The following is a 26117-nucleotide window of genomic DNA, read 5'->3' as shown; positions in this document are numbered from 1 at the left end:
AGTGATTAAAATAGGTTACATGGTCCGTTTTATCAGAATTTCTTCGCCACGTAGGTTTTTGAAATATAAAATATCATTTAATTCGTTCTCAGAAGTGATGGTACTACAGTACACTCTGTCTCCCTCTAGAGCCAAGTTGGGCTCCGCTCGGGATCAAAAGGTTAAGTCGTGCTTTTAGTTTGTTAGAGCAATCTACTACACTGGAACAACTTATTTCACTGAAATAATGATTATAAATGTCTTTACAGTGACAGGATTTTCACAAAATGTCTGTTTACAAAAGAAGATGAAACCAAAATGAAAGCCACTCATGTTGATGATGAAAACAATGATTCATTGTGTATCAATATAAGAAACTCTGTGTGTTCTTTTGTGTGTTTGCAGTCTGTCACGCTGTGAGATCACAGAGGAAGGCTGTTCTTCTCTGGACTCAGCTCTGAAGTCAAACCCCTCCCATCTGAGAAAACTGGATCTGAGTGAAAACTACCTGGAGGATTCAGAAGTGAAGCTGCTGAGTGGTTTTCTGGAGAGTCCACATTGTAGACTGGAGACTCTGAGGTGGGTTCACTGTCTGCTGCTAGTGCAGCACCTTCATGTTTCATCAATAACACTATTTGAGTTATCTTTTATATTTTGAGTTAGCTGCCTTGTTGTCTGCATGTCATCCTCTACAATCATGAAATGTACAACTTGCCTGGCTTCATGCTGCTGTTGGATGGATTACTGAACAGGCCTACCGGGCACTAGCCCAGGGGCCCAAAGGGTCAGGGGTCCCCCTGGCCTTTACTTACGAAATGTCACTCAAACAGACACAAAAAGATGACAAAGAGACACAAAAAGTCTACAAAGAGACACACAAAGACTACTGTGGTAGTGGGCGTGGTCTGTGCTCGGCTGCAGGGGAGAGATCTGTGGGAGTGGTTCAGGCTCCAGTGTAGCTGACTCATTACATTACATTACAGTCATTTAGCAGATGCTTTTATCCAAAGCGACTTACAATAAGTGTATTCAACATTGGTATTCAAGAGAACTACTAGTCACCAGAAGTCATAAGTGCATATCATTTGCTAAACAAGTATCTAAGAGCATAAACCAGGGCAAACATACAGTGCAGAAACAAACATACAATAAGTGCAACGAGCTAACACGCAATACAATAAGTGCAACGAACTAATACGATTACAATAAGTGCAACAAGCTAATACGAATAAAATAAGTGCAACAAACTAATACGAATAAAATAAGTGCAACAAATTAATACGAATACAATGAGTGCTAAGTGGAAGGCTCAGGGTAGCACTTCTTGAAGAGGTGAGTTTTCAGCCTGTGCCGAAAGATGGGCAGTGACTCCGCTGTCCTGACGTCAGTGGGGAGTTCATTCCACCACTGTGGGGCCAGGACAGAAAACAGCCGTGACTGGGTCGATCGGCCGCAGGGTCCTCTGAGCGACGGGGGAACCAATCGCCCTGATGCAGCAGAGCGAAGTGGTCGGGCGGGGGTGTAGGGCTTGACCATGGCCTGGAGATAGGAAGGAGCTGTTCCTTTCACTGCCCTGTAGGCTAGCACCATAGTCTTAAACTGGATGCGAGCTCTTACAGGTAGCCAGTGTAGAGCACGGAGAAGGGAAGTTGTGTGGGAGAACTTGGGGCGATCGAACACCAGGCGAGCTGCAGCTTTCTGGACAAGCTCCAGCGGTCTGATGGCCGATGCCGTGGCTCCGGCAAGTAGAGAGTTGCAGTAGTCCAGGCGGGAGATGAGAAGAGCCTGGATGAGCACCTACGCCGTCTCCTCAGTGAGGAAGGGGCGAATCCTCCTGATGTTGTAGAGCAGGAATCTACAAGAGCATGTAACCGATGAGATGTTTGCTGAGAACGACAGTTGGTCATCCAGGGTCACACCCAGGTTCCTCGCAGTCCGAGTTGGCGTCACCACGGCATCGTCCATGGTGATGGACAGGTCTCGGTGCGGGCAACCCTTTCCCGGGAGGAACAGTAGCTCGGTTTTGTCCAGGTTGAGCTTGAGGTGGTGTGTCGTCATCCACTTTGAGATGTCAGTCAAGCACGCAGCTATGCGTACCTTCACTTGAGTATCACCAGGAGGAAATGACAAGACCAGTTGGGTGTCATCGGCATAGCAATGGTAAGAGAAGTCATGTGAGCGAATAACAGAACCCAGAGATTTTGTGTAGAGCGAGAAGAGAAGGGGGCCCAGGACTGAACCTTGTGGAACCCCCGTAGTCAGCAAGTGTGGTTCCGACACGGCCCCCCTCCATGTCACCCGGTAGGATCGACCTGTCAGGTAGGATGCAAACAGGAAGAGTGCAGAGCCTGAGACGCCCATCCCCTTGAGGGTGGAGAGGATGTTCACAGTGTCAAGTGCTGCAGACAGGTCCAGGAGAATCAGGACAGAGGAGAGAGAGTTTGCTCTTGCGGCGTGAAGGGACTCCGTCACCGCAAGGAGGGCTGTCTCAGTCGAGTGACCCACTTTGAACCCGGACTGGTGGGGGTCCAAGAGGCTGTTCTGATGGAGATAGGAAGACAGTTGGTTGAAGACAGCACATTCAAGTGTTTTCGATAGAAAAGGTAGAAGAGAAACCGGTCTGACGTTCTTGACGTCAGACGGGTCAAGTGATGGTTTCTTCAAAAGGGGAGTGACTCTGGCAGTCTTGAAAACCGTGGGAAAGCATCCTGAAACGAGAGATGTGTTGACGAGGTGGTTCGGAAAGGAAGGAGTTCAGTCGCAAGAGACTGAAGAAGAGGGGAAGGGATCGGATCAAGGGAGCACTTGGTGGGGCGGTTAGATGTAACAAGTTTGAGGACCTCGTTAGGAGAGAGGGGAGCAAGATAGGCTAAGTTGGGGCATGGAGAGGGGAGGGAGACCGTTGGGGGAAGAGCTGAACAGGGTAGAGAGGGAGAGGGTGGACAGGGGAGTGGAGAGAAGGAGGATCTGATATTTACCTTCTTGTCAAAGAAGTTGGTGAAATCGTCAGGGCGGAGGGAGGAAGTAGGTGGAGGGGGTTGGAGGAGCGAAGAGAACGTTTCGAAGAGTTTTTTAGGATTGGAAGCAGAGGTTAGGATTTTAGAGCGGAAGAAAGCAGCTTTGGCAGTAGATAGAGAGGAAGAGAAAGTGGAAAGAAGAGATTGGAAGTTAAGAAGGTCCTCCGGCAGTTTGCCTTTTCTCCATTTACGCTCAGCCTCTCTTAGACTCCGTCTATCAGTACGCACTGAGTTCGACAGCCATGGGGCAGGTGGAGTTGGCCGCGCAGGCCTGGAGGTGAAGGGACAGAGGTTGTCCAACGAAGAGGAAAGGGTGCTAAGGAGGAGATTAGTGGCAGTATCAGGGGATAGAAGAGAGAAGGATTCAGGGTCAGGGAGAGCAGAGGTAACAGAAGAGGAAAGATCAGCCGGGGAGAGGGATCGAAGATGACTACGGGTAGAGACCATGTGGGTAGGTGGTGGACGTAAAGAGGGAGAGGAGAGGGAGTAGGCCATGAAGTAGTGGTCAGAGAGCTGGAGGGGAGTGATGGACAGGTTGGCAGTAGAACAGTGTCTAGTGAAGATAAGATCCAGCTGGTTGCCGGCCTTGTGGGTAGGAGGAGAAGGGGAGTAAGGTCAAAGGAGGAGAGGAAGGAAAGAAGAGGTTCTAGCGTATCAGTCTGGATGTTGAAGTCGCCGAGCAGGATGAGTGCGGAGCCATCGTCATGGAAGTGCGAGACTAATGTGTCGAGCTCCTCCAAGAACTCCCCAAGAGGCCCTGGTGGGCTATACACAACAGCAATGGTGAGCTTGACTGGATAAGTGATAGTAACAGCATGAAATTCGAACGAGGATGGGGAGAACTGTGGAACTGAGACAGGAGAGTATTTCCATTTAGGGGAAATTAGCAGGCCAGTACCACCACCCCGCCTCGCAGCTCTGGGAGTATGAGAAAAAGAGTACACATCTGACAGTGCTGCAGGTGTGGTAGTGTTTTCTGGTGTGATCCAGGTCTCAGTTAGTGCAAGAAAGTTGAGGGAGAGCAAGGAAGCATAGCCCGAGATGAACTCAGCTTTCGGCACTGCCGACTGGCAATTCCATAGTCCCCCCGCCACCACCTGCTCTCCATGAGCCGAGAGAGTAGGATAGATGAGGTTAGCGGGTTCACGGCACCTGGGAGTGACCCAATGTCTACGTGACCACCGAGCAGAGGAGCGAACAGAAATAGGGTGCAGACACATGGTAGAGAAATAGAAACTCCTTAAGTACACGCTCGAGAAGTCTAAGCTTGGCGAAGTCGGGCTTGAAAAAGTCGCCCTGTTGCCTTTGTTCGCCCTAGCCTTCGTTTGCCTGACGCTTCCAACCACCAGCAGTGGTTAAGGACAGCAATCTACTGATTGCTCATTGTCTGCAAGGAGTGCAAGTTCCTCCCCCTGCAATCAGCAGAGCTATTCAGCAGCAGAGACTAAATCACACCTCCCCAGACAGGCAGAAACTCACAGTCCAATCACAACTGATTCCTTGTTACTCGCGGGTCCTCAACACACCACACTGTCTTCAGCAGTTAAGGTTTACTCAAACGTATTTTATTTACAAACTTAAACAAAACTTCACACTGCCGTGCGCTCTCTCCTGCCGTCCGGCTCCTCGGAGCGCACACAGGCCAGTGTGCATCAATCAGTCTGACTCTCGTGGGCTGGTGTTCCTCTTCCTCTCTGTGTCTCACTGGCCACCAGAGCTCCAGCCTCTTACTGCTGAAGAGGAATGAGGGATAATTAGCAACCGGTTACAGCTGTGCCAATTAACCCTGGCACTGTTCCCCTGAACCACTCCCACAGATCTCTTCCTGCAGCTGAGCACAGACCACGCCCACTACCACAACTACAAAGAGACACTAAAAGACTACAAAGAGACTACGAAGAGACAAAAAGTTACTTGAATATACTATACTTGATAAATATACTATGTATACTATACTTGAGACTCAATGTTCATCATTTAAAAAAAGAGTTTAATTGAATCACAATTAAAGAACCAAACCTTTTTATCTTTAGGAAAATAACTGCTAGACACTTTTTTAAAACATTTCTGATGCTGACTTTTTCAGAGCATTTGGTATTTTTCAATATATTTTATTAATAATATTTTATTTTCTGATCCGCACTGAAGAATCTGGATCAATACTGATCAATGATTTTAAATGTCTTTACAGTGACATGATTTACCCAAAATGTCTGTTTACAAAAAAAGATGAAACCTTGATGAAACCTTGATTGAAAATAATTATTCATTGTGTATCGATATAAGAAACTCTGTGTGTTGTTTTGTGTGTTTGCAGTCTGTCACGCTGTCAGATCACAGAGGAAGGATGTTCTTCTCTGGGCTCAGCTCTGAAGTCAAACCCCTCCCATCTGAGAAAACTGGATCTGAGCTTCAACAACCTGAAGGATTCAGGAGTGAAGCTGCTGAGTGGTTTTCTGGAGAATCCACATTGTAGACTGGAGACTCTGAGGTGGGTTCACTGTCTGCTGCTAGTGCAGCACCTTCATGTTTCATCAATACCTCTCTTTGATTTATCTACGTATAGATCCATAAAGTGATACATTTTCTGGTAATATGTTCCACTTCACATCAGCTGCCTCGTTGTCTGCATGTCATCCTCTACAATCATGAAATGTACAACTTGTGTGGCTTCATGCTGCTGTTGGATGGATTACTGAACAGGCCTACCGGGCACAGGCCCAGGGGCCCAAAGGGTCAGGGGCCTCCCTGACCACTTACCTACGAGATGTCACTCAAAGAGACACAAAAAGACTACGAAGAGACACAAAAAGTTACTTGAATATACTATACTTGAGTGACTCAATGTTCATCATAAAAAAGGAAATGTAATTTAATCACACTGTTACGGCCTATATAGTGTGCCTAGGGGTACACAGGAAGTAACATAAAAGGTGATGGAACCAGGGCTAGAGTTTAACAAAGAAAACCAAAAGGGTAAGGCAGCTGCAATTAGACACATTTATTCCCAGTGTGGCTGAACAGGAATAAACACACCAAATACGGAAGCGTGGCCGTCAGGGTCTCTCAGGTCAACATAATAAACAAAAAAAAACCATGCTACCTGGAAAAGAAAAGGTAAGCTGGCCTACGCACAAACAAAACAATACTGAGCTCCCTAGCTAGCCACAAAACAGGAGAAAAATGTGACAAAATAAAAGGCAGAGAACCCCTACAAAACTTCCATTCAGTACATTCCATTAAGTTGCAAATTCCATTCCATTGAGTGGTCAAGGATGCTCTTGACAGCAGCAACCATAAAACCCCAGCGTCACAGGCCAAGAGTTAACAAAACCAGCCCGGAAACACTGGAGTCGGGAATTAATATTCAGCTCCACTGATCAGATGAGGACTCTCAGGTGTCGGTGCTTCGAAGGATCCGCAAGGGGCGTGGCAGACCTGCAAGACACACAGAGCTCTCTACCCGAGAAGAGGCATTGTCGAGTCAGGGGGCGTAACACACACGTAAAAAACCTTCTTTTTTTAAGTTTTAGGAAAATAACTATTAAAGTGATATTTAAAAAAAAAAAAACATTTCTCATACTAACTTTTTTCAACACGTTTTGAATTTTTTTTTTCTAATCTGGTCTTTAGAATCTGGATCAATACTCTATCAATACATTTTGTAACAATGTCTCAAAGTTCTATAATGCATCATCCACTTCACATCTTTATCAACCTGTTGTGCTCCAGGTTCATTTGAACATTTGCTTTGTGATCAGTTTGTCCTGAAAGTTCATATTATAGTTGAAACAAGTCATGAATTCTCCTGACTTAAGCTGCTTTTACACATCTGCTACCACGCTGCAGGAAACCCTTGTGAAGTTGAGTTACACATTTAAAAAATGAACACATCTGATTGATGATGAACAGATTGTTTCTCTTCATCATTTCTTCTTCATGCAGATTGAGTTACTGCAGTTTGTCAGAGCTCAGCTGTTCTTCTCTGCTCTCAGCTCTGAAGTCTGAAGTGATCTACTGCATACAAGTTCATGGTGGTGTTACCAACACTTTACTGTGGGACAACAATGTCTACTAGTGTCTCTGCTAATATGCGTTTGGAAATAATGGTGTAAAGTGATGGTGAATTGGCCACTATCCTGCTCGGGATCAAAGTGTTGGATGGCTTGTCCAACCAACATGAACATCCTTTGGCCCACCTGCTTTCAGGGAACCAGGACGGTTTAAGTCGTGCTTTTAGTTTGTTAGAGCGATCTACTACACTGGAACAACTTATTTCACTGTAATAATGATTTTAAATGTCTTTACAGTGACAGGATTTTCACAAAATGTCTGTTTACAAAAGAAGATGAAACCAAAATGAAAGCCACTCATGTTGATGATGAAAATAATGATTCATTGTGTATCGATATAAGAAACTCTGTGTGTTGTTTTGTGTGTTTGCAGTCTGTCACGCTGTCAGATCACAGAGGAAGGATGTTCTTCTCTGGACTCAGCTCTGAAGTCAAACCCCTCTCATCTGAGAAAACTGGATCTGAGTGAAAACAACCTGAAGGATTCAGGAGTGAAGCTGCTGAGTGGTTTTCTGGAGAGTCCACATTGTAGACTGGAGACTCTGAGGTGGGTTCACTGTCTACTGCTAGTGCATCACCTTCATGTTTCATCAATAACACTATTTGATTTATCTACGTATAGATCCATAAAGTGATACATTTTCTGGTAATATGTTCCACTTCACATCAGCTGCCTCGTTGTCTGCATGTCATCCTCTACAATCATGAAATGTACAACTTGTCTGGCTTCATGCTGCTGTTGGATGGATTACTGAACAGGCCTACCGGGCACAGGCCCAGGGGCCCAAAGTGTCAGGGGCCCCCTAACCTTTACCTACGAAATGTCACTCAAAGAGACACAAAAAGACTACAAAGAGACACAAAGATTACAAAGAGACACAAAGAGACTAAAAAGAGACACAAAGACTACTGTGGTAGTGGATGTGGTCTGTGCTCGGCTGCAGGGGAGAGATCTGTGGGAGTAGTTCAGGCTCCAGTGTAGCCGATTCGTTGTTACTCGCAGGTCCTCAACACACCACACCGTCTTCAGCAGTTCAGGTTTACTCAAACATATTTTATTTACAAACTTAAACTAAACTTCACACTGCCGTGCACTCTCTCCTGCCGCCCGGCTCCTCGGAGCGCACACAGGCCAGTGTGCATCAATCAGTCTGACTCTCGTTGGCTGGTGTTCCTCTTCCTCTCTGTGTCTCACCGGCCACCAGAGCTCCAGCATGTTACTGCTGAAGAGGAATGAGGGATAATTAGCAACCGGTTACACCTGTGCCAATTAACCCTGGCACTGTTCCCCTGAACCACTCCCACAGATCTCTTCCTGCAGCTGAGCACAGACCGAGCCCACTACACAACTACAAAGAGACACTAAAAGACTACAAAGAGACACTAAATGACTACAAAGAGACAAAAAGTTACTTGAATGTACTATACTTGATAAATATACTATGTATACTTGAGACTCAATGTTCATCATTTAAAAAAAGAGTTTAATTGAATCACACTTAAAGAACCAAACCTTTTTTATCTTTAGGAAAATAACTGCTAGACACTTTTTTTTATAATTTCTGATGCTGACTTTTTCAGAGCATTTGGTATTTTTCAATATATTTTTATTAATATTTTATTTTCTGATCCGCTCTGAAGAATCTGCATCAATACTGATCAATGATTTTAATTGTCTTTACAGTGACATAATTTACACAAAATGTCTGATTCATTGTGTATCAATATAAGAAACTCTGTGTGTTGTTTTGTGTGTTTGCAGTCTGTCAGACTGTGAGATCAGAGAGGAAGGCTGTTCTTCTCTGGACTCAGCTCTGCAGTCAAACCCCTCCCATCTGAGAGAACTGGATCTGAGTCACAACAACCTGGAGGATTCAGGAGTGAAGCTGCTGAGTGGTTTTCTGGAGAGTCCATGTTGTAGACTGGAGACTCTGAGGTGGGTTCACTGTCTGCTGCTAGTGCAGCACCTTCATGTTTCATCAATAACTCTATTTGATTTATCTATGTATAGATCCATAAAGTGATACATTTTCTGGTAATATGTTCCACTTCACATCAGCTGCCTCGTTGTCTGCATGTCATCCTCTACAATCATGAAATGTACAACTTGTCTGGCTTCATGCTGCTGTTGGATGGATTACTGAACAGGCCTACCGGGCACAGGCCCAGGGGCCCAAAGGGTCAGGGGCCCCCCTGACCTTCACCTACGAAATGTCACTCAAAAAGACACAAAAAGACACAAAGAGACACAAAAAGACACAAAGACTACTGTGGTAGTGGGCGTAGTCTGTGCTTAGCTGCAGGGGAGAGATCTGTGGGAGTGGTTCAGGCTCCAGTGTAGCCGACTCCTTGCTACTCGCGGGTCCTCAACACACCACACCGTCTTCAGCAGTTAAGGTTTACTCAAACGTATTTTATTTACAAACTTAAACAAAACTTCACACTGCCGTGCACTCTCTCCTGCCGTCCGGCTCCTCGGAGCGCACACAGGCCAGTGTGCATCGATCAGTCTGACTCTCGTGGGCTGGTGTTCCTCTTCCTCTCTGTGTCTCACCGGCCACCAGAGCTCCAGCCTGTTACTGCTGAAGAGGAATGAGGGATAACTAGCAACCGGTTACAGCTGTGCCAATCAACCCTGGCACTGTTCCCCTGAACCACTCCCACAGATCTCTTCCTGCAGCTGAGCACAGACCACGCCCACTACCACAACTACAAAGAGACACTAAAAGACTACAAAGAGACTAGGAAGAGACAAAAAGTTATTTGAATATACTATACTTGATAAATATACTATGTATACTATACTTGAGACTCAATGTTCATCATTTAATAAAAGAGTTTAATTGAATCACACTTAAAGAACCAAACCTTTTTATCTTCAGGAAAATAACTGCGAAAGTAATTTTTTAAAAACATTTCTGATGCTGACTTTTTCATAGCATTTGGTATTTTTCAATATATTTTATTAATAATAATAACATTTTATTTTCTGATCCGCTCTGAAGAATCTGGATCAATACTGATCAATGATTTTAAATATCTTTACAGTGACAGGATTTTCACTAAATGTCTGTTTACAAAAGAAGATGAAACCAAAATGAAAGCCACTCATGTTGATGAAAACAATGATTCATTGTGTATCGATATAAGAAACTCTGTGTGTTGTTTTGTGTGTTTGCAGTCTGTCACGCTGTGAGATCACAGAGGAAGGATGTTCTTCTCTGGACTCAGCTCTGAAGTCAAACCCCTCCCATCTGAGAGAACTGGATCTGAGTGAAAACTACCTGAAGGATTCAGGAGTGAAGCTGCTGAGTGGTTTTCTGGAGAGTCCACATTGTAGACTGGAGACTCTGAGGTGGGTTCACTGTCTGCTGCTAGTGCAGCACCTTCATGTTTCATCAATAACTCTATTTGATTTATCTACGTATAGATCCATAAAGTGATACATTTTCTGGTAATATGTTCCACTTCACATCAGCTGCCTCGCTGTCTGCATGTCATCCTCTACAATCATGAAATGTACAACTTGTGAGGCTTCATGCTGCTGTTGGATGGATTACTGAACAGGCCTACCGGGCACAGGCCCAGGGGCCCAAAGGGTCAGGGCCCTCCCTGACCTTGACCTACGAGATGTCACTCAAACAGACACAAAAAGACTACAAAGAGACACAAAAACTTTCTTGAATATACTATACTTGAGTGACTCAATGTTCATCATAAAAAAAGGAAATGTAATTTAATCACACGTGAAAAACCTTCTTTTTCAGTTTTTAGGAAAATAACTATTAAAGTAATATTTAAAAAAAAAAAAAATTTCTCATACTAACTTTTTTCAAAACGTTTTGAATTTTTTTCTTCTAATCTGGTCTTTAGAATCTGGATCAATACTCATCAATACATTTTGTAACAATGTCTCAAAGTTCTATAATGCATCATCCACTTCAAATCTTCATCAACCTGTTGTGCTCCAGGTTCATTTGAACATTTGCTTTGTGATCAGTTTGTCCTGAAAGTTCATATTACAGTTGAAACAAGTCATGAATTCTCCTGACTTAAGCTGCTTTTACACGTCTGCTACCACGCTGCAGGAAACCCTTGTGAAGTTGAGTTACACATTTAAAAGATGAACACATCTGATTGATGATGAACAGATTGTTTCTCTTCATCATTTCTTCTTCATGCAGATTGAGTTACTGCAGTTTGTCAGAGGTCAGCTGTGCTTCTCTGCTCTCAGCTCTGATGTCTGAAGTGATCTACTGCATACAAGTTCATGGTGGTGTTACCAACATGTTACTGTGGGACAACAATGTCTACTAGTGTCTCTGCTAATATGCGTTTGGAAATAATGGTGTAAAGTGATGGTGAATTGGCCACTATCCTGCTCGGGATCAAAGTGTTGGATGACTTGTCCAACCAACATGAACATCCTTTGGCCCGCCTGCTTTCAGGGAACCAGGACGGTTTAAGTCGTGCTTTTAGTTTGTTAGAGCGATCTACTACACTGGAACAACTTATTTCACTGTAATAATGATTTTAAATGTCTTTACAGTGACAGGATTTTCACAAAATGTCTGTTTACAAAAGAAGATGAAACCAAAATGAAAGCCACTCATGTTGATGATGAAAATAATGATTCATTGTGTATCGATATAAGAAACTCTGTGTGTTTGCAGTCTGTCACGCTGTGAGATCACAGAGGAAGGATGTTCTTCTCTGGACTCAGCTCTGAAGTCAAACCCCTCCCATCTGAGAAAACTGGATCTGAGTGAAAACTATCTGAAGGATTCAGGAGTGAAGCTGCTGAGTGGTTTTCTGGAGAGGCCACGTTGTAGACTGGAGACTCTGAGGTGGGTTCACTGTCTGCTGCTAGTGCAGCACCTTCATGTTTCATCAATAAATCTATTTGATTTATCTACGTATAGATCCATAAAGTGATACATTTTCTGGTAATATGTTCCACTTCACATCAGCTGCCTCGTTGTCTGCATGTCATCCTCTACAATCATGAAATGTACAACTTGTGTGGCTTTATGCTGCTGTTGGATGGATTACTGAACAGGCCTATCGGGCACAGGCCCAGGGGCCCAAAGTGTCAGGGGCCCCCCTGACCTTTACCTACGAAATGTCACTCAAACAGACACATAAAGACTACAAAGAGACACATAAAGACTACAAAGAGACACATAAAGACTACAAAGAGACACAAAAAGACTACCGTTGTGTTTTTTTTCCTCGTTGAGCTGCTTCTTTGACTTTAGCTAACGGTTGGCTCAGTAACTGTTATCTATCTGACTCGTGGTGAGACACCACAGGATCTCACTGTTAGGAACTCAGTAACAAACACCCATAGAACACCAGAGAGATTGGATTTCCCTCAGTTCACACCGATTTATTTGCATCACAAAGTATACAAGTAAACCGAGCTGTCCGGAGTCAACTAACTCCACAATAGCATTGTTCATTATTTATACCTCCATTCTACCCTAAGTCTCCCCCCTTTGGAGATGTCCTCCTCTGAACTCTCACCTAGACAAGTTACACTGTGTACCTCAGACAAGTCATAACAGAGGGTTCTTTGATTAACCACCGTCTCCTTCCCAACTCGTCTTCTTCTGATTTAGCTTCTGGCCGCCCGTCACAGCGACCGGCTCCCGTTCTTCCCCTGCATCAGAAATCTTGCCCTACTTGTTCATCTACGTCATCCCCCCTCTACCTTCACCCGGGCTCCAAGGCCGCTATACTAGACTCCCTGTCTCAGTGACGTGAATAACATGTGAAAATGATACCGGCCATTATCACAGGATGAATGTGAATAGACATGGATACATTGTTCTCCCACATTCCCCCCTTGAGTGACTCACGTCACTCATACTAGAATCATGTTAGAACCTTCCGCTGGTCTTCAGGTCCATGTACTTTACGCTTTTGTTTCTTCTATGTTTTAACAGTCATTGTTTCATTGGTTGGTTATCTTATGCCTGCGTTTGTGGACTGTCTACTGTCCTCAGTTTGTCCTAATGTTGTCTCTGTAATAGTTCACTGTATAGTTACTGAATCGGTTGACAACTAGTTAAACTTACTTCCTCTGGCTCTTTTAGATTGGGTTTAGGTTTAAGCGATATAAGTTATATCTAAACGAACAGGATACGTTACCTCAACAATTCCCCCTTTGGCCATTCAAGTATTTATAATTCATCAAAACACCAACACATATTACCCACAATGGTTTACATATGCACATCATCCATCGATAAGGTTCAAGCTTTGGCTGTTTTGTGAACATTAAGCAGCTCTATGTTGTAGCGAGCTAGATAATGTTAACATCAACATGGCAAAATAAATCTCCTGAGATGAGGTGAAACACAGAAATCTGACCTCCGTCTCTGTTGAACTGTATAATGAGACAACATATCAGTGAGTTTCATAACAAACAATAAAACAATTTAAACAATTTGTAAGAAATTCTATCATCAAGTATTGATGTTACCATAATAAACATTCTGAATCAACCGTCAATTTAATTGATTTATCAAGTAAAAAGAAAAGAAAAGAAAGCACAAGCTGTTTTGTGAGCTCATTTTTCTCAGATAGCGAGCTGTAATAATCAACATGAGTATTAAACAGAAATGTCACTTTCAAAGTCCTGCTCATCTACGGGAGGAAAACAGTCGGCGTTGGAGACAAGTCAGATGTTGCAGGATCGAGAAATCCCTGCTGAAGCTAGACAACAATAAAAATAATGAAATAATAACCCAACTAAAGAATAATGAAATAAAATAAATAAAAATATGAAATAAATATCCCACAATAATAACCCAACGAAACACAATGCAATCCCTAACAAACGGTTGAGCGCGTGCCTTTTGCTTTCTCATTGTTTGTCACCACTGTAATATTACCTTTAGTAAGATTACCTTTAGTAAAGGTTATTAGGTACCCATTTAGAGTATTGAGACCCTTTACCAAGGTGGTGGCTTGATCCTCATCTGAAATTTGTCGAGTCTCAAGGTTTGATAGTAGCAATTGACACAGTACGTGAGACTGGACAATGAATTAGTAGGAGAATATGTAGTGATGTAGACTTTGATGGTGTAGCCATTCTCTCCCTAAGCTGGTCTTGAATTCATTAACCGAGGAGGCACTGACTGTTTCTTGGCTCAGGCTGTTCCTGTTGATCTGCTTGCAAAAAAAGGTTTTCGAGGACCAGGCTGCTGCTGTACCTGGAGTTTCAGGTCGTGACATCTCGTGGTAGTGCGAAGAGATTTTTTAAACATGCTGTTGCCACATATATTACAACGTCTGTCAGACTGTACACTGTCGATTCGTTTCAGTATCTTAAATGTTTGAATCATGTTGGCTCGTTGGCGTCGAAATTCTAATGTGGGCAACTTGAGGCTGGCGAGTCTTTCTGGGTATGAGAGGTTGGAGAGGCCATAAACCAGTCTTGTGTCGCGTCTCTGAACTTGTTCCAGGGCATCTTTGTCCCGCTTAAGTTTGGGCGACCAGATGACTGAGGCATACTCGAGGTGTGGACGTACCAAGGATTTGTACAGGTGAAGAAATGAGGTCTGGTCTAAGGACTTGAACGTGTGTTTGATAGCTCCTAAGACTCGATTGGCCTTGGATACCTGCGTTTGGATGTGTTTTGAGAATGAGAGTTTATAGTCGATAGTTACACCCAAATCTTTCTCTTCTTGTGTGTTTTGAAGCCGGTGGGTTGTACCGTCCTTGTTTTTCATAGTGTATGTGTGTTGTGGGTTGGTTCTCCCGAGTTGCAGTGCTTTACATTTGTCTGGATGAAATGACATGCACATTGTTTGGGCCCAAGATTGCAGATGGTCCAAATCACACTGAAGACTGGTGCGTCTCATGTGACTCTGATATGACTTCAAAGATCTTAGTGTCGTCGGCAAACATCAGGACAAAGTTGTCAAGGAGATCCGGTATGTCAGCCACAAAGAGTACAAACAGCAAGGGACCAAGTACTGAGCCTTGAGGTACCCCGCTGTTGACGCTGGACCAATCAGAGAGTTGTCCATTTACCACTACTCGTTGTCTGCGGTTGGTAAAAAAATAAATAAATAAATAATGTGTTGACGCTTGTATTATATGTCCTTTCTTTCATAGAATAGGTCATGTATTTCACGTATGTGTAGAACATATTCAGTCTTGCTGATCTGACAGAAACCGCAGTGAAGAAGCACAGAGGGGAGGCAAACAGTACCTCTGCCTCACTGAAGGGGGCGCGCGAGAGCCCACGGGTCGGGTTCATGCTTGTAGTTCCGTTGCTCTTCTTCTACACTTCTCTTCTTCTTCTTATATTTTGCTTTGACTGCAAACATTGAAGATTAAATATCTAAGCTTTAACAATTCTCAAAAAACAGGGAAATATGACCAAATCAACAAAAATCTTTTATGTGTTTGTTGTTCTCTTTATAAATCCGTTGTTACACAGATTATCGCGGGATCTCGCGATTTTCGCGGGTGGCGCCCGCGAGCGCTCTGCCTCTGAAATGCTAGCTTAGAAACATGTAGCTTACCTATGTGTGTGTAAAGAATGCTGATATGAAATATGAAAAACAACCAGTAGTCAATGTGCAAGCTGCCAATTGAATGGTGATTTAAGATACTCTATATTGGGTTCATATATTTGTAAATCTGACTCTGAAAGAGTCAGGGCCTCCCCAGCCACGAACCTCACCGCACGTCAATGAACTAGTGTTACATCTCTCTCTATCTTCTTCACCCGCTTTCCCTCTTTTTCTCTCTCTTTCTGCGCTTCGCGCTCTCTGGTCGTTAGTCCCGCCCCTCTAAGAACCCGGTAGGTTACCAACAAGTCTCATCTGACTCTCCTGATTGGCTGGAAACACATTGACACCTGACCAACCAATACGGTAAGGACACGAGAGGTTCAAGGGCAACTCGGACTGTAGGACACTTAAGAACTTTTCAAAACTATATTTCTCTGCCTATGAACACAAATGCATATGTACTGTTTTACAGGAATTTCAAGGAACACGTGTAAACAAATTAGCAGGGCGCTACACTTATTTCACTGTAATAATGATTATAAATGTCTTACAGTGACAGGATTTACACAAAATGTCTGTTCACAAAAGAAGATGAAACCAAAATGAAAGACTCTCATGTTGATGATGAAAATAATGATTCATTGTGTATCGATATAAGAAACTCTGTGTGTTGTTTTGTGTGTTTGCAGTCTGTCAGACTGTGAGATCACAGAGGAAGGCTGTTCTTCTCTGGGCTCAGCTCTGAAGTCAAACCCCTCCCATCTGAGAAAACTGGATCTGAGAGGAAACAACCTGAAAGATTCAGACGTGAAGCTGCTGAGTGGTTTTCTGGAGAGTCCACATTGTAGACTGGAGACTCTGAGGTGGGTTCACTGTCTGCTGCTAGTGCAGCACCTTCATGTTTCATCAATAACTCTATTTGATTTATCTACGTATAGATCCATAAAGTGATACATTTTCTGGTAATATGTTCCACTTCACATCAGCTGCCTCGTTGTCTGCATGTCATCCTCTACAATCATGAAATGTACAACTTGTGTGGCTTCATGCTGCTGTTGAATGGATTACTGAACAGGCCTACCGGGCACAGGCCCAGGGGCCCAAAGTGTCAGGGGACCTTTACCTACGAAATGTCACTCGAAGAGACACAAAAAGACTACGAAGAGACATAAAGTAACTTGAATATACTATACTTGAGTAACTCAATGTTCATCAGAAAAAAAGGAAATGTAATTTAATCACACGTGAAAAACCTTCTTTTTTTGTTTTTGGGAAAATAACTATTAAAGTAATATTTAAAAAAAAAAACATTTCTGATACTAACTTTTTTCAAAACGTTTTGAATTTTTTTTTCTAATCTGGTCTTTAGAATCTGGATCAATACTCTATCAATACATTTTGTAACAATGTCTCAAAGTTCTATAATGCATCATCCACTTCACATCTTTATCAACCTGTTGTGCTCCAGGTTCATTTGAACATTTGCTTTGTGATCAGTTTGTCCTGAAAGTTCATATTATAGTTGAAACAAGTCATGAATTCTCCTGACTTAAGCTGCTTTTACACGTCTGCTACCACGCTGCAGGAAACCCTTGTTAAGTTGAGTTACACATTTAAAAAATGAACACATCTGATTGATGACGAACAGATTGTTTCTCTTCATCATTTCTTCTTCATGCAGATTGAGTTACTGCAGTTTGTCAGAGCTCAGCTGTTCTTCTCTGCTCTCAGCTCTGAAGTCTGAAGTGATCTACTGCATACAAGTTCATGGTGGTGTTACCAACATGTTACTGTGGGACAACAATGTCTACTAGTGTCTCTGCTAATATGCATTTGGAAATAATGGTGTAAACTGAATGGTGAACTGGCCACTATCCTGCTCAGGATCAAAGTGTTGGATGTCTTGTCCAACCAACATGAACATCCTTTGGCCCACCTGCTTTCAGGGAACCAGGATGGTTTAAGTCATGCTTTTAGTTTGTTAGAGCGATCTACTACACTGGAACAACTTATTTCACTGTAATAATGATTATAAATGTCTTTACAGTGACAGGATTTTCACAAAATGTCTGTTTACAAAAGAAGATGAAACCAAAATGAAAGCCACTCATGTTGATGATGAAAATAATGATTCATTGTGTATCGATATAAGAAACTCTGTGTGTTGTTTTGTGTGTTTGCAGTCTGTCACGCTGTTGGATCAGAGAGAAAGGCTGTTCTTCTCTGGTCTCAGCTCTGAAGTCAAACCCCTCCCATCTGAGAGAACTGGATCTGAGTGGAAACTACCTGAAGGATTCAGGAGTGAAGCTGCTGAGTGGTTTTCTGGAGAGTCCACATTGTAGACTGGAGACTCTGAGGTGGGTTCACTGTCTGCTGCTAGTGCATCACCTTCATGTTTCATCAATAACTCTATTTGATTTATCTACGTATAGATCCATAAAGTGATACATTTTCTGGTAATATGTTCCACTTCACATCAGCTGCCTCGTTGTCTGCATGTCATCCTCTACAATCATGAAATGTACAACTTGTCTGGCTTCATGCTGCTGTTGGATGGATTACTGAACAGGCCTACCGGGCACAGGCCCAGGGGCCCAAAGTGTCAGGGGCCCCCCTGACCTTTACCTACGAAATGTCACTCAAACAGACACAAAGAGACACAAAGTTACTTGAATATACTATTCTTGATAAATATACTATATATACTATACTTGAGACTCAATTTTCGTCATTAAAAAAAAGTTTAATTGAACCAAATTTTTTTTTTAATTAAGGAAAATAACTGCTAAAGTAATTTTTTTTAATTATTTCTGATGCTGACTTTTTTTCAGAGCATTTGGTATTTCTAAATATATTTTATTAATATTAATAATATTTTATTTTCTGATCCGCTCTGAAGAATCTGGATCAATACTGATCAATGATTTTAAAATGTATTTACAGTGACAGGATTGTCACAAAATGTCTGTTTACAAAAGAAGATGAAACCAAAATGAAAGCCTCTCATGTTGATGATGAAAATAATGATTCATTGTGTATCGATATAAGAAACTCTGTGTGTTGTTTTGTGTGTTTGCAGTCTGTCAGGCTGTGAGATCACAGAGGAAGGATGTTCTTCTCTGGTCTCAGCTCTGAAGTCAAACCCCTCCCATCTGAGAAAACTGCATCTGAGTGAAAACAACCTGAAGGATTCAGACGTGAAGCTGCTGTCTGATCTTGTGGAGAGTCCACATTGTAGACTGGAGACTCTGAGGTCAGTAGAGGGTTGGAGTCAGTCCGTGCTGGTTTCAGCAGTATTGTACCAAACACAGATCCACAGGCTTCATGATTGGACGAGAGAGAGAGAGAGCAGTCAGCCAATCAGATGAGTCAGAAGCTTGTTGTGATTGTGTTTGAGTCGATGTGTTGTTCACGTCTACAGGAAGTGAAGCTTGTTAACAGCTGACGGCATCATCGGATGTTTAGAGACAGTGGTCCTCATTCATCAAACTATCAAACTGTTGATCAGTTCATCTTTGTCACAGCTCTGAGATCAGTCTGACTGAAGCCTGCACATCACTGGCTCTCACTTCATAGAACCAGCGTTACATGTAGCCAATCATCAATCATGGCTGAAATAACCACTAGTGCTGCTTTGTACAAGTTGAGGAAGTCCCAGATATCTGAAACCAAACTCCATCATGTCTGGTTCATAACATCATCTGGAGGCTGTATTCACTGTATATATCCAGACACTCGTCGGCTGGTTTACTACAGCTGTATGAACCCAAAATAAACAGATTCAGCTGTGATTTAAGTTCAACAAACATTCAAAAGATGCTGAAATAACTATATAATGATGTTGAATTGTAAAAAGTCTGGATTCATGCTTTGTCAGGTCTGTCCACAAGATGACAAGCTAAAAACTGTTAAAATGGTTGTTTTCTGAATGGAGTTTGGATCAATCAATGCTAGGCTATGCTAACATTGTAGCTGCTCCATCATCTAGGCGTAAATAGGTCAGCGTGGTTATTGTTTGTACCGTAGACAGTCTTTGGTTCATACTATTATATACATTTATACACATAGTTTGGTCTCTGTATGAGGTATCGTAGAGCTCTGGGTGAACACAGACAGATACAATATGTTTATCCTCCATTTGTGATTCAACAGCGTCAGGACGTCAGTGATGAAGGAGGAGAATCTCAACTCTGAAAGGCTTTAACGACACAGCCTCACGTGTGTTTCTTACTGCATTGGAAATATTTAAATTTGCGTCGCGTCTTTCGTCTCATTGGCTCAAATTTACGTCTATTAGCGTCTTTGCATTTACTTTGTATGTTATCGCGTCGCGTGAATAGTCTGCTTGGCGATTATTGTGAACGCAGCATAACAGGGTTAAATCTTCTTTACAGTGAGCAGTGAACACCTCTCTGGTTCTGCAGTCATGATGCATTCAGGACTCTCAGCACTTTATTTCAGTGAAACCTGCAGAGTCAACAGACTGGAGGCCCAAAGTGTCTGCAGGTGTGTGAGCTTGGAGCTCAGTGTAGGTTAACATGAGAGCTGAAAGGAAGCTGCTCTTTCTACTGGATGTGCTGCGTCACTGACTGACGTCTGATGAAGGGAGTCTCTGGAAACACTGATTCATCTCTTCTCTTGTCTTCTTCTTCTCTCATCAGGTGGGACTGATCTCTGTCAGCTGAGTCCTGATGATCCAGAGAGCATCTGGAGACTGCTCCACCACCTCCACCCGGATTTTATTTAGTGTACCAAACACCAGAAGACTTTTAAAGACTAAAGTCTGACACCCTCTCACATATAAAGACATCGTGCCTCATATAACAACAGATTATGAGCTGGAATGAGGTAGAAAAATGAAACTTGGAACAATAACTGGAAATGATGTTCATGTGCTTCTCAAGACATATGACTCCGATCGGCCACATGGTGGCGCTGTAATCAACGTCCCAAAATGTGATTTTTGAAAAGCCACGCCCCTCACACCAGAAGTCCCATCGACTGGAAATTTGACTCCCATGTTCAGCTCAGTCTGCGCTACAAAACAGCCTTTTGGACCGAATACAGATGTTTGCTATCTCCTCCTAAACCTTACCTCTGTTTGCTACCAGATGTTCTGAGGATCATTATTGCTAAAACATTGTCAACGCTTACCAACATCTTGTTGATAACTTATTTAGTTTTCAAGATATTGACCATAGAACATCAAAAGGGGCGTGGCTCAGCACATAACCAGACTTAAGTCAACAACTCATTGGCCAATCTCCACAGAACTTGCAGAAATTGTCCACAAGAGTCACTGAAACAAACTCAGATTGTTTTTAAATCAGCCACCAGGGGGCGCTACACGTAAGGAATGGTCATATGACATAAATCAGACTATAAATCCCATCATCACAACACTGGATTTGTTTAATGATAATGTTCAACCACATTTGTAAAACTATTGTGAAAACGCTCAATAGGGGCCACCACCAGTACTCATGATGTGCATGGTGCTTTCAGCTATTTTAAGTACGTAGTAAAGTTAAAAACTGTCACTGTACGTTCACAACACACAGCCTACTTAAAAAAGTCACTTTCAAACTAAACTGTGCTTCTGCACCACGATCCTGCTCACTCAGAAATATTAAAATATAATCTCCAACATTACGTGAATTAGGTTTGATCAGTGACAGGTGACATCAGCTGTGCTCACAGAGTCACAGAGTTAAAGAACTCTGACTCACAAAAAGAGGTTTTATTCTGAGCAGCAGGAGACTTGACTCTGTCATGTTGCTGTAGCCCCGCCCACCAATTACATTCATAGGTCAGAATAAAATAACAGCTGTTCAAATGTTATTGGTTATTAGCAGGTGATGTTCTAGATGAGACATCAACTCGTATAAAACCTCCGCCTACTGACCAATCAGAGCTCAGTACGAGGATCGTTAGGAAATATTGAACCAATAAGAAGAAGTTAAGTCATAAAGTTCAAACTGCTTCATGCAGAAAGAACAGCTGGCAATAAAACACAGACTGAGTGAATGATGAAATGAACACATTAATAATATCACTGTCTCATGTAGAGCACAACATCTACTCCATGTGTGTATTCTGTTACATGAATGTGCTGCAGATGTATTCTGATGACATGAATGAATATATGCCAGTCTTGTTCTTTCATGTGTAACCCCGGCGCTGTGAAACAGACTTGGCTTGTTTTCTTTAGTTCTACTTTAGACTCATGAAGTCTTGATGCGTTTAAGTTTTATTCTACTCAGTGAGTTACTATTGATTTCACTCCTATCAATGAATCTGTCATGATGTTACTTCTTTGATTTCTATTATTGCTGAGTGGTCATTTAATGATGATGTTTAAGTGACGTTCAGTCATTTATAGATGTGATATCAGACGTGCTTTGTGAAGCATAATTGGTTTACACACACTGTCTGTCTGTTTCTCTGTCTGTCTGTCTGCCTGTCTCACTCACTCACTCTGTCTCTCTATCTTTCTGTCTCCCCCCCTCCCATTTCAAAATAAAAGCCCCACAGAGTGAATCCTAACTGGAATACTTGTGATGAAGCCTGCCATTTAATAACCTTTGTGTTTGTGTCAAACATTATGAATATGTCTCCTCTCCCCCTCTCTCACCCACCCAGTCCCACCCTTTTCAAAATAAAAGCCCCATAGATTAACTGTATCTTAACATGAAGCTCAGAATGAGGTTCGTACATTTCCAAAGGCTTCTCAAACAAAGATGTATATGTCCAGTACAGAAATGACGGGAGCCATTTGTGGACTGTCAATCCAAGAGTATGAATCTAAAATGCAGAAAAGAGAGTAGCACTATCTCAATTGAACCTGAACGACAATACCGGTAACATCGGCGTGTGTGTATATTGAGACGTCTTCGGGCAGTAGAAGCCACACTGTAAAAATTTCTTGCGAAATTTAGATTGTGATCTTAAAATAAAGACTAGGTTGAATCTTGCAAAGTCAAGCGATGAGGTTTTTTCGACAAACAAGTTTTTTCTCTGGATATTTCCCCAACTTCCCTTCTCCATTTACAGAGTAATTATTTGTATTTTTTCTCAGAATCTCGTCGTTAAGTAGGTATATAGCATGTGGGTAAAATTCCTTATATTCGTTTCGGAAAAGTGATTTATATGACGCTCTTCTTCGCAAAACACCCTCGCGACGCCCAATTGGGTTTCGTTCGGGATTATAAGGTTAAGAAGTATTTTGAGTTCATGCTAATGGTTGGATGGATGGATGGATGGATTACTGCAGTATCATATATTAACAGCACTATAATGTTGCAGCAGGTCATGGCCTAACCTTAACTACTTTATAGACTGTCGTTGTAGTAGTAATCTACTGTGATCTTTAACAGTGTATCATTTTTTATAAACTCATCATAGGTTGTTTTTCTCTTATTCTGAAAAGTTACTTAAAAGGTAGCTGACAGTTAAGTGTAGTGGAGTATGAAATGTTGGCATATACTTTACGAATGTTTGTGCATATAGGTTAGTGGTGCAAATGTAACACATTTATAATAATCAAATTGCCAACACTACGTGACATGCCGTGACAATGCAGCTTTTGGGGGCCCACTTTGCCAAGTTGCCTGCATCCACACACACATACACACATGCATACACATGACACAAAACACACACAGAAAAGTAGGTCACATGAACACATTTATTTGTCTTGCATATTGGTAGATGAAACAAAAGTCCCTATCATTCACTATTATAATGTTGTCTTACAAATAATGCAACTGACTAATCAGCACACAGCCTACTGTTAAACAAAACAAAAGTACATGAGGATGGAGGAAGAGTGGGACATTAAAGAAATGATAAAAGAAGGAGAGCAGGCCAGAGAGATGGAGAGAAGGTTTTAGAGTCTGGTTTGTATGATTGTGTCTCACTGTACAAAACCCAAATGATTACAACAACCACAAAGGGAGATTTTTTGGGGGTGATTTTTCGGGATGATTTTGATGAGATGAAGTTGTGCAAAGGAGAGCAACAGCAGTATTCATAGAGACAGAGCAACTAATACAACAACAATTTCTTGCTACTTATTGACTTCATATTGTGTGAAGGTGCCTCCTTGTCTCTTTCATCTGCTAGCACACGACAGAAAATGCCTAAAAGCTGCTGTGTGGTGGGATGCACTACCAACAGAGTGAAGAACCCAGATCTAAGTTTGTACAAGCTTCCGAACCGAAGAGCTGAAGATACAGGCAATAAGACATGAGGCATGCAACGTGTGTTGTAGTGGATAATGTCACATTAGAAAGCTATGCAGTATTGTGTTTGCCAATGCCTTAGCTAACTACAGTAACTTGCTAACACACAGCTAACATTAGCTCGCTGACAGCTAACTTTGTCCCATCATCATTTTAGGTATCAACTGCTTCCCTGGTAGACACAGGGTGCTAAAATAATTCTTTGACGTGCTGAAAGGACTCATTCTGGCAGCACTCTAAAAGCAGCATTAATCGTTTTTTCCCTTCGTTGGCCGTGGTCTCTGTCTCTATATTCACTGATCTGCAGCAGTGAAAAAGCAACACTTTTCTGTACCACAGAGCCACATCTGATCAAAACAATATGTCATGACCACGTGGAAGAATTTCGGAAGCTTATTTACAGGTTATTTTTCATAAGGGTAGCATTTGTCACCCTTAGCTGCATTGTGCTTCACAATGTCAAAATATTCTCCATTATCATTTGAAGGGATTTCCAGTGAGATCACGCTGTGCCCAGTGAAGCACTCTTATTTAATCAACAGCCTTGACTGACCTGCTTGGGATATTGGCTCCCACAAAACAGTGTAAGTAAAATGAGGAATTAGCGCTCCCCAACACTTTCCACTTACAGGACCTATAAAAAAGGAGTTCTTTGTTATTTGTCCACATGTTGGGGTGGCGACTTTCTTTGTTGTGGTTACCCAACACCTATTACATGTCACTGTGTGTCCATTTAGTACAGTGCTGCAGCACCAAACTGATCCAAGCTGAAGTCACTACTGAGCATAACCAAAGCCACTGCTTTCCACAAAAAAATTAATTTCCTGGCACAGTGAGGTTAGAACTGTAAGCTATGTTGCATGAAATCTTAGATGACTGATTGAAGTTGATTTAGAGAACACAAAGCAGTAAAGGTATGCAAAACTTGAGAATCAGAGGATTTGCATATCAACATATCAGCTAAATAGAGATAAACAAGAAAAAATAAGAACAAAAACAAATCTGGCCATAATATACAGGTTTTTTTTTCATCTTCTCATAAATTGTCTTTTTATGAAAAGGCACCCTTTTTTAAAATGAACTGAGATGTTAACAATACACAGCTCCAAGTTTCTCTTATAAAAAGTGCAATTCATTTGTTTTAACTGCAAACAAAAATATGACATATTCATCTAGAAAGAGTAAGTATACTTGGAACACACTTAGAATTCATGTTTCACTTTCTGATGACTTGTCTTTGCACTGTGTGTGAGTAATACATTGTGCACACAATTAAATGTACGTGTTTGAACGTGTCAGCAAGCATTAACATTAATGCACAGCTGATCTAATACAACTATATCCATTAAATAAGATTACACAGTGCTAAAGAGGCATCAGGTCCTTTCATTCAAGTGCCTGAATAATGCCTGTAGAGGGCACTCTTACACTACCTTCACAATACAATCAGCAGCCACGCACAGACACACTCCCCCCCCCAGCCATCATAAATGAATATACATTGGGAAGAGCAGTACAAACTGTGTGGAGTCACTTCAATTCAGGGGCCTCCTCCCTCAGTGGGTTCCAAAGGTGTAGCCTGAAGGGCAGTAGGTTGAACCTGCACCTCCTTTCTCAAAGGATAGTGTATTTGTGTACCACTTGGTCTTATATCTGTAGTTTTGTCCATCTTTCCTATTGTTTATGATAACATTACTTGCTGATTTCTGGAAACATGGCGACAATGCTAGAACTAAGTCTGACAAGTCAATAAAAACGCAGTCAGATAATCAGACGGGTTAGAAACAAACCAACAGTTCCAGATTAGCTAAACCACTTAATTTGGAGGTAAAACTGAAAGAAACTGGTTTGTACAACAAAAGTGTTTTTCTTCAGTTCTGAATGGTCACACTAGAAGGCAGGGGGAAAGCCATCCTCTCTGCGGAAGTGATTGTCGGGTTGGCAATTTGGAAAAGTTACCATATGGTTGGATGCAGCCTCCTCCCCCATTCAAGTTAGACAGGTACTCTGTTTGAAGCATACTGAAGGCCTAAAGCTGATATTATGCTTTCCACATCCGCAAGTATGCAATGGTCCGCCAGGGTCTGTGTGATGAAAATCTTTTGTAGGCTCTGTGGGGACATTCGCATATACCCCCAATTTGCTGCGCAGACACTACACTATGCTATAAGTGGTAGCGTAGTGATCTACTGCGCATGTGTGGAATACGGACTATAGAAAGTAGCATATACTCCGATAGGGAGTATATCCGAGGCTTACATGTGGTAGGTCTGT

General features: G+C 42.2%; 1 protein-coding gene across 6 annotated transcripts in view; it reads left to right on the top strand.

The window, feature by feature from the left end:
• LOC306706362 (uncharacterized protein) overlaps positions 1-22140 on the top strand; it is a 31626-nt gene extending 9486 nt beyond the window's left edge. For 3 of the 6 annotated variants that reach the window (XM_079173414.1, XM_079173415.1, XM_079173413.1), the window contains 10 exons: positions 385-558; positions 5314-5487; positions 7443-7616; positions 8832-9005; positions 10251-10424; positions 11743-11916; positions 16290-16463; positions 17784-17957; positions 18680-18853; positions 20262-22140. In XM_079173414.1, the coding sequence (XP_079029540.1) occupies positions 385-558; positions 5314-5487; positions 7443-7616; positions 8832-9005; positions 10251-10424; positions 11743-11916; positions 16290-16463; positions 17784-17957; positions 18680-18853; positions 20262-20271 (1576 nt within the window). In that variant the 3' untranslated portion in view covers positions 20272-22140. The remainder of the gene's footprint in view (positions 1-384; positions 559-5313; positions 5488-7442; positions 7617-8831; positions 9006-10250; positions 10425-11742; positions 11917-16289; positions 16464-17783; positions 17958-18679; positions 18854-20261) is intronic. The other 3 variants (XM_079173418.1, XM_079173417.1, XM_079173416.1) reach the window with 3 other exon arrangements.
• The last annotated feature ends 3977 nt before the right edge of the window (positions 22141-26117 follow it).

Source organism: Pholis gunnellus (assembly GCF_910591455.1).
Source record: "Pholis gunnellus genome assembly, chromosome: 14".
Taxonomy (NCBI): Eukaryota; Metazoa; Chordata; class Actinopteri; order Perciformes; family Pholidae; genus Pholis; species Pholis gunnellus.
Note: the sequence above shows the minus strand (reverse complement) of the source record. Positions and strands in the feature narration are given on the sequence as shown.